Raw genomic sequence first — 9,752 nt, 5'->3', positions numbered from 1 at the left:
AATCTAACAAATATGTAGAGAATACAGCAGGAACGTTCCTTTTAACGGAGGAGTTAAATAGTTGTAGATGCCCAGCACTTGATTCTCGGGTGACTGCAGAAGTACCTCATGGGATTTTCTTGGCAAGAATATTACTGAAGTAATTCAGGAAATATTTCTCCTACAGAGTGACTAGTGGGTTCAGACTTAAGTTAGCAAGTAAAGATGTAGGCTTTACACCACCAGGGCTCCTAAGACTAGTTAAATACTATTTTAAGGCCTGTATTTAGGATGACGCACATATTTTACAAAGATACTTTCACAGCTGCCAATATATGCATGAATTAAAATGAAAATTTACATTACTACTTTCAAATACTTTTAGGGTGTTTAATTCAAATTACTACATACAGTCTTTGTCTCTGAAATTTCTGGATGATTAAAGTGGATGATTAGAAAATATACTCATATAACCACTCTTGTGGTGACTTACATGATGTTTTCCCGGATGCTTTGTCACAGGTATTCCAGATATCAGCAGGGTCTCCTGTGGTGGACAGGTTTAAACAGAACTTCCAGACTAAGACAGTCTAAGAAGCAGGACTAGACGTTCACTTCTGAAATACCAGGCCATCAGTAAACCCCTATGAGACTTTTCTATATGGTGACATCCAGTGGCAGTGTGATGTGTGAGGAGTTCTCCAAGTTCCAAGAATTTCTCAAGATGATGAGGATGACTGATGACAGAATAGTACATGAGTTAAACAGAACGGGCCCAACAGCTTTCTTAGCAGGGAAAATTGATGCCAGCCAAACCTGTAAACAACTTTTTAAGTCTTTGATCACAGCCCATTCCAGTAGGGAAAGTCATAAAAGATTGAATAGCACAGAATTTGGCAGGGTAAAAAACTTCTAAAAAGAGAGAGAAAAGATTTTGGACAATTTAACTTTATTAAAGTAACTGAGAAAAGAAAACACAAAGTTGAAATGGATGCATTCGGAACTGAATATTGAAGATGTAGTAAATGACAGGAACTGGAAAGTATTTAACGAAGCGTGCTGAATTCACTTCAAGTCTCCAAATACTGAATAACAGAGATATATTTTTTAAAAGGCCTGGACCACTGCACATGAGTTAAGCATGACAGACATCCTAGGGTGATTTTTGAGCATACAGTCCAAGACCTTTTGTTGATTTCAGCCCCAAGTAGCCAAGACTTCAAATACAAATAATAATTCTGATAATTATGAAGATCTCAATTCCTCATTTATATTGATTCTGTACAGAAGTTTTATAACTATTAAAATAATTTTCTGTTAAAAAAACAAAACTCTGTGAATAATGGTGAAGCATTGTTGGAAGCCGCTCAAAATGCATGCTGTACTATATCATCATTGTTTTAGTCTCAACTTTAGAAATTCCAATTCAGGAGGTCCTAGTAGCATCCTTGGTGTAATTGTTTTTGTTATGTGTCATCAGGTCAACCAGGACTCATAACAACCTTGTGAAGAACAGATCTGGACTATGCCCTGTGTTCTGTGCCATACTCATGATATTTATTATGTTGTAGCCCATTGTTAGAATCACTGTGTCAATCCATCATGTTAAAGGTCATTCTTTCTTTCTCCAAACCTCCAACCTGACTCCAAAAGAACAAACATGTCTGTCTTGGAGAAAATGCTGCTTAGAAGCACGGATACTGAAACTGACTCTGAGCATGTTGCTGTGGATTCAAGAGAGCAGTCCTTGGAGAAAAAAAGAATCTTGGAGTCAGCACCTATAGAATAGCAAGTTTAAAGGCATGAAAATAAAATGAAAGGATGCTACTGTGTAATAATCCTAGAAAACACTTAAAACTTTGACAGGGTTTGTTAAATCTCACTATTAAGTCTAATAACTACAGTCTCTACCTTATCTCTGGGAGGAGAACATGGTGGGAGGAGGAAGCAGAGACTTCTAGTTTTCGTTGGAAAACTTTCACCCTAAGGAATTAAAAAGAATTGTTTCATTGTTTCGTGAAACCCAAATTCTCACTGCTGCTGTCTCTATTCTAGTCTCACAATCATAAAATATTAGCTTCTTGTTCAAGGTGGTAGTGGTGTTAATGTTTTTAGGTGCTATCAAATATGACTTATATGATCCTATGAACAACAGATCTGAATCCTGTCATGTTCTGTGCTGCCCTGATCATTTCTGGCACACTTGAGTACTTTGCTGCAGTTATTACATATGTCTGTCTGGTTGAAGTTCTTCCTATCTTTCACTGATTCTCTACTTTTCCAAGCATGCTATCCCTTTCTAAGAACATGTTCAAAGTATGTGAAGTAAAGCTTCACCATTCTTGCCTTCAAGAAGCATTCTGGCTGCACCTCGTTCAAGTCATATCTGTTTGTTCCTTTGGTAGCCTATGGGATATTCAGTACTCTTCTCCAGCACCACAATAGAAAGGAATCCGTTTTTATTCTGCCATCCTTATTCATTGTCCACCTCTTAGATGCACAGTCAGTGCCTGAAAAGACCATTGCCTGAACTAGGTGTGCCTTAGCTCTCAAACCGACATCATTACTCCTCAGTAATTTGATGTGGTCCCTGACTACAGACTTTCCCAGTGTAATATATCACCTGATCTCCTGACTGCTTGTATCAAGTGTATTGATTGTATATCCAAGTAAGATGAAGATTTCTCAAATATAATATATAAATTATCATCTTTATATAATTATTTTCTATGCTCAAGACTTTTTTATTTAAAAGGAATATAAGATACTAAGTAGTTGGTGAAATGCAAAATATATTGACTTTTTTCTCTCTTTTCTGCTTTCTGATTCATATTGCACCATGAATTTCCTGTATTAGCTTTGAAACTGTTACGATAAAGGGGTTAAAAAACAGTAAATCTGCTTTATGAGGTAGTAATGAAAAACTACTCAAAATCATAAACATCTCTATCCTCAGAAAGGATGTAAGTATACATAGAAAACATGAATATTGCAAAGGTCAGTTCAGACCCTCCAGGGAAAAGTTATAGAAAAAGTTACACACAAAGATCTATCTACTGAAAATTAATAACTTGAAAAAAACATTTCATTTTGCTGGTATTACCTATAAAGGAGCCCTGGTGGCCTCATGGGTTACATGTTGGCCAGGAGTCGCATTCACAGAACAGCAGTGTGTTTTAATGTTTATTTACATATTAAAGGCAATTTTGTGATGCTAAATTTTACATTATAAAAAATATCTTCGTCACTGCATTTTAAAATTATTTAATTTCGCCAGGCAATAATTACTTCTTGGCAGATGAAGTTATGATCAAAGTAGAAATACAATAAATGTGGTCATATGCAAACTATTTCAGTGACTGGGATAATTGGGATGGGAGTGTCAGAGACAGTGCGATTGGCACAGGACAGAGCGGAGTTTAGGGCTGTTGTACATAGGGTCGCTATGAGTCGCAAGCGACTCGACGGCACATAACAACAACAACAATATGCAAACTACATTTGAAAAAATTGGTGTTTGTATAAGTTCCAAGGTAATTTTGTCTCCTTTGATTTTTAGAATTTAAGTTCATTGAATAGAATAAAGTATTTACCATACGTTAAAGTTATAGAGAATGCTAGTGACTTAGTGTTAAAGAGTTAAGTTACCAACTCAACGTAATGGAGTATGAAACCACCAGCTGCTCCATGGGAGAAGGATGAGCGGTATCCTCCCAGGCTATTTACTGCTTCTGAAACCCACTGGAAGATCATTTATCTATGAGTTGCTTGAAGTCAACATGCATAACAGCAACCAACAAAGCTATACTAGACTTTAAATCCTTTGCTGTCACGTCATATTCTTAGCACCCACCCTCTGATTTCAAGGCTTTAAGTCTTTAAGGGAAGAGATTGTCCAGTTTTCTCTGTCAGAGTAGTTAATGATTCTAATTTCTGGCATCTTGGTTTTCAGTCTGCCACATGATGCACTATGTAACTAGAACTCCTTATTCTTATCACTTATATACCTTATTAATAACATGTAACTTATTAACAAGAGTAGACTTTATTCATTGTCAGTTACAAAGTTTCAATTTACCAATGAGACAGACTGCTAACTTATCCCAGGTCATGTATTTTACTGACAGATTCTAATTTTAAGCTTTGTAATTCTTCAGTCGGCTATTAGCTGAAAATTATTCAACAGATTAAAAAATATCTAATGATTCTAATTCTCTAATGACTCTATATAGTAAACTAGGGATTCTGGGTCATTCAGGAGGAGACATATATTTAAAATTTCCCCCCTTTTTGTTTCCTGTTTTGATCATGATAGTCTAAAATGAATGTATTATTGCTTATTTTTTAAATTACTGATTATTATTACTGGTAAATAACTGAAAATTATTTACCTTTTGCAGCTGGATGAAGAAGCCTCGATGTGGCGTGCCTGACCAGACAAGAGGTAGTTCAAAATTTAATATTCGTCGGAAGCGATATGCATTAACAGGACAGAAATGGCAGCACAAACACATCACTTACAGGTAGAACCATTTTCTAGTGATGTATTTTCCTTCCTTCTAATGTCACCAATACTAATTTTCACATTTTGATGGGTGTCCTCTGAACACTGGCTGCTTGTTAAAAACGAATGGCATAATGCTAATTTAAGCCACTTAAAAGTCTACAATTGAGAAGAGAATGAATTCTTCCTTTACGGAATTTGTAAAAGTTCTTTGAGATTTTTTTTGTTTTTGTAAAACTGATTTTCTCATTTCCTCCAATATTTTGAGGACCTTTGCAATTAAATATACATATTTTGACATATTATATTATTTGACAAGTATTTCTTAAGCAATTTTATCATACAATAGTAATAAAATTACTTCCATTTAGAGAAACTGTCTTTGTATGTATTTATTAACTACAGTTTCAGTCTACCTAATTTACGTTTTTCTCTTTTTTGGCAGTGATACAAGAAGGTCTTCCTTTATTATTGTTTCATTTTCAAGTTAAAGATGCATATAGGATAGGATGTGTTCATAGAAGTGTTTATATTTATGAAATTATTTTTTCCCTACTATTTACTGACTGGTCAGCCAGCTAAGCGGGTGGGCTGGGCTGGCGTCTCCATGGAGGCTCCTCTTGGTGGCAGTCAGGCAAGGGAAGTTTCCGGGGCCTTTCGCATTGTGTGTTACTGCCCTTTTCGGCCTTCAAAAGCAGATGGGTGGCCCTGACCCTTAGGGTAAGAGTAAGTAAGGGTGGGGTCGAGCCTGCGGAGCCTGCTGCAGACCCTAGTTTAAAATCCTATCTGGCCCAAGGTTTGTTTTTGGTGAAACATTCTTCTAGGTCCTGTGACCCTGATATGTCCACTTGGTGACAGAGGTAACTCATGGTTGCTGTGAAGCCAAACACTATAAGACTGATGAGTCAAATGTGAGAATAGTTACCTATGGTGGACAGTGTTTGCTGGAGCTCCCCGATTAAAACAAGCTTGGAAGCAGGAGTGGCATCCACTTCCACACTAGCTTGCCTCAGGAAACCCTATGAAGCTGGAGAAAGGACAAAAGTTATACAGGGGGTGTCCAGGACTTTTGTTCATAGGATTGCTATGAGTCGCCTGTGACTCAATGACACTTAACGACATTTATTGACTACACCTATGAACAAAGAACAGAGCTAGATGTCAGGGATATAACAGTAAATTGCATATGGAAATGTTTTGTCTTCTCAATGGATTTATAGTTGTGTGGAAAGTGAGAATAATCGTATACATGATGCCATTTATGAAAATGAACGGAGAACATGTGATAGAAATGAACACCAGGGATCCCTCAAATCCCCAGTGAAAAAAGAAGGAAGGTCTCCCTAAAGAGGTGACCTTGAATTTCACTAGAAGATAAGAAGAACTATTTAAAGCAAGGCACAGAGAAGAAGAAGGCTACTGATAACCTACTAGAAGAATGCCAGGAACCATCTCTGTCAATTCACATAATGTATATAATGTAATCCTTTCCAGTTTTCTTTTTTTGGCATGACTATAAAAATGAGACCAGAAGAACTAGATGGTGCCTGGATACCACTGCTGACACTCTAAAAGGCGGAGTCATGCACAAAGTGGAGAAAAATGGGGAACAGACTCAAAAACATTATAAAGGCCAAATATTTAGTATCTGGTGGAACCTGTGAAACTATGGCCTTTAAACAATAAAGGAAGACCTACTTGCATCACTGACAAAAAGATAAAAACAGTAAAATGAATACCTTCTAATGTGAAACAAAACACTTCAGTTGCCACTTTATGGACCACTTTTATGTCAAAATTGAGCTACTGAGGTGTTTCGTTTCACATTCAAAGGATGACTAAGGGCTATCGTGGCATTTTGATATGAAAACTAGCCATAAAAGATCAAAAGAACAGCTTTGACCCAAAAATAAAACCCAGAAGGTAGAAAGAGTTAGGATAGAAGGATTAATGGAAATTATAATTGCAAAGAAGAAGTGAGAAAAGTACAGTTGTTGATTTTGCCTGTGTGTGAATTCTGACTCATGCTGACCCTGTATGATATAGAGGTAAAAGCTCTTTAGGGTTTGTTTGGTTTTTTTATTGCAAACTTTAGGAAAGTTCACCATCAGGCATTTTCTTCTGTGTGCCTAGGTGAGTTGCAACTGCCAATCTTTAGATTAACTGTTAGCATAAACAGTTTACACTGCCTATTATTTTTGCTGCTGTTAGTTATCACCAAGGTGTTTCTAGCCCCTAACTCTTTGTACAAGAAAACGAAACACTACCAGCTCCAATGTCATCCTTAGAATCATTGCCATATTTTAGCATGTTGTTGTACTTCTATTTCAATCTGACTTTTTTGGGTTGTCTTCTACTTCACTGATGCACTACTTTATTTATTAAGATCTTCTTCAGGGTTTTGTCCTCCCCCCCCCCCCAGATAATGTGTCCAAAGCATGCCACATAAAGAACTTAATCAGATGATTATGCAGATGAAACAGCCTTACTTACATAAAATGAAGATGTGATGCACTTACTGATGAAACTCAATACAGAATATACTATAAAATAAAGCAAACAAAAGTTCTCATAACTGAGATAGTCAATATCATGATAAAATAACCATTGAAGATGAAGAATTTGATTTTACTTGGATACATGGTCAACTCAAATAGAAATAACCATCAGTATATCAAATGGTGTGTTATTGCATTGAGCAGATTTGCTGCCAAGGATTTCTTTAAATAACTAAAGACAATGTTATTTTAAAGAGTAAGGTGTACTTGAATCAAGTCATGATATTTTCAGTTGTTTCTTATATACAATGAATTAAAAAGATTGAAGATGCCTCTTGATCGATGCCTTTCAAGTGTGGTTTTGGCAAAAGGTATTGACTATACCAGGGACTACTGCAAGAACACACAAATCTGTTCTGGAAAAGGGACAGCCAGAGTGCTCCTTAGAAACAAAGATGCTTAACATACATGCTTTAGGCATGTTGTTAAGAGGGGCCAGTCCCTGGAGAAAGAGTAGAAAGCCGTCGAAGAGAGGACAATCTTCATTGATACACCAACTGCAACTATGGGATTGAACACAGAAGACTGAGAATGACATAGGATCTGGTAGGATTTGGTCTAGACATAGTGTTGCTATGGGCTAGAGTCACCTTAAAACCATCTAACAACAAATCCATGCTGTTGTTAAAAGCTAGTACATTGTAAGTGGGTGAATTATTCTTTTCCACCATGTTGTAGTTGTTGTTAAGTGCTGTTGAGTCAAATATGACTCATAACGACCCTATGAACAAAAGGTCTGAACCCTGTTCTATAATTATTGTTGTTTCTCTAAGTTCTTAGAGTTTCCAGAGGCATGTTGTTTAGGAAGTAGATGCTACTTCTGCTTTCAAGCCTGTCTTAATCTGAGCGCTCCACCAAACACAGTGCACCATGGATAATCCCTATGGTATTTGACACACTAATGGTACAGTATTCAGCTTCACAGCAACCCCAAGTTATCTCAGTAAAGCAAATTGACAGACCAATGCTGTACCACTTGGAAGAATGTTAGTCCCAACACAATGAACACTAGGCCCTCCACCTGGTTGACTCAGAACAAGAGAGTTTCCATTCACAGCTCGTTGTTAGCTAAATCCAGCCAGTTAATCAGCTTACACACAATTGTGAAAGAAATAAAAATCAACCAAACAGTCCACACCTGACCCTCAACCAGCACAAAACATCCCACCTTCCAGAATCCAACCACTTCACACATCAGCCTCCAAACTGAAGACTTAGGGACCAATCAAATTTTAAACACCAAGGCCCTCCACCAGGCCTGTTGATTCTAAACAACACTTCCTGCCCACAGCTTATTTTTAGGTAAATCCAGTCGTAGAACTATAAAACTTAAGACAACTTTGCATACTGATATTTACCTGATTTCATCTCGGGTGTTTCATTTTTATAATCTATATAAATTTATTGTCCCTGTAGTCTGCTGATTACATGCTTTGCTTTTAAAAATAAAAAAAGGCTTAAGAGTCATTGTATTCTAGATAAAATAAAATGTATTATAATGGTATTTTTGCTTTGTCCATAACACTTATGGTTATATCAATCTTCTGTATTTAGATAATAAGATGTGTCACCCTGTTGTTGCTATGTGCCATTGAGTTAACTCCAACTCATAGCAACCCTATGTATATCAGCTCTGAACTCTGCTCTATCCAGACCCAATTTCATTGTCTCTGACATACCCGCCCCTAAAACCTCAGGTACTGAATCAATCCATCTCATCAAGGTTTTTCCTCTCTTGCACTGTCCCTCCACTCTCCCAAGCATGATGCCCTTCTCCAAGGACTGGTACCTCCTTGCAACATGCCCAAAGTATGCCAGATGAAGCATCAAAATCTTTGCCTCCCAGGAGCAGCCTGGTTTCACTGTCTTCATGACAAACCTGTTTGTTCTCTTAGCACAAGATGGTACATTCAATACTCTTTTCTAGCACCACAACTCAATGGCATCAATTCTTCTTTATTATCCTTCGTCATTGTCCAGCTCTCTGATGCATAGTAAGAAATTGTGAAGATCATGACCTGGATTGGTCACACCTTAGTCTCTAGACTGACATCATTGCTCTTCAGTACTCTGGAGAGGTCCCTGACAGTAAATTTTCCCAATGCAATTAATCTGTTTTCCTGGTTACTTGTGCTGGAAGTGTTGATTGTGGACCCAAGCAAATTGAAACTGTTAACAATCTAAATCTATGTAAGGTTTATCATTTAAGGTTTATCAGTTGTCCCAGTGGTGAGAATATTTGTTTTCTTGATGTTGAACTTCAATCCATATTGAAGGCTGCAGTTAAAATTGGTAAAAATCACAGTTAAGACTTCAGTTTTAATCGTGTTTCTCTTATTTACTACCTATAAATCAGGATTAAGTTTTTAAAAATGCCTCTCAATTTTCCTCTGCGTAAAACAAATACTGTAATATTACTTGCTTTCTAACATTTGCCAAGAAGTTAAGTGAAAGACTGAGAAAAGGAAATTTAGCTCAACGCTTGTAACATAGCAAATGTTAGTAAATTCCACATAACATTTCTAGTTCTTTAGGTTAACAGACAACAGGAATTGCTGCAAGTCTTCTAACAAGATTTCGGAGTGAGGGAAGAGACCAAAGGCTATTACGTTTTATAAAGTTAATATATAAAAGGTTTTGAGAAGTACCTGGTGTATATAAGCATTGTTCACTATTTAGCTGACAAAATGTAGATATATAAATGACAAAAT

The 9,752-nt window shown here is 36.8% G+C and overlaps 1 protein-coding gene and 1 pseudogene across 1 annotated transcript in view; both read left to right on the top strand.

Annotated features, from left to right (window-relative positions):
• Positions 1 to 9,752, top strand: part of MMP16 (matrix metallopeptidase 16 (membrane-inserted)) — a 380,069-nt gene that overhangs the window by 199,586 nt on the left and 170,731 nt on the right. The window contains exon 3 of the mRNA XM_006880517.1: positions 4,380 to 4,502. Within this exon, the coding sequence (XP_006880579.1) occupies positions 4,380 to 4,502 (123 nt within the window). The remainder of the gene's footprint in view (positions 1 to 4,379; positions 4,503 to 9,752) is intronic.
• LOC102844127 lies at positions 641 to 1,072 on the top strand (annotated as a pseudogene).

The sequence above is a fragment of the Elephantulus edwardii genome, unplaced genomic scaffold, assembly GCF_000299155.1.
Source record: "Elephantulus edwardii isolate Elephantulus edwardi_28Jun2011 unplaced genomic scaffold, EleEdw1.0 scaffold00008, whole genome shotgun sequence".
In the NCBI taxonomy this organism is placed as follows: domain Eukaryota; kingdom Metazoa; phylum Chordata; class Mammalia; order Macroscelidea; family Macroscelididae; genus Elephantulus; species Elephantulus edwardii.
This window is presented reverse-complemented; position numbering and strand designations above follow the sequence as displayed.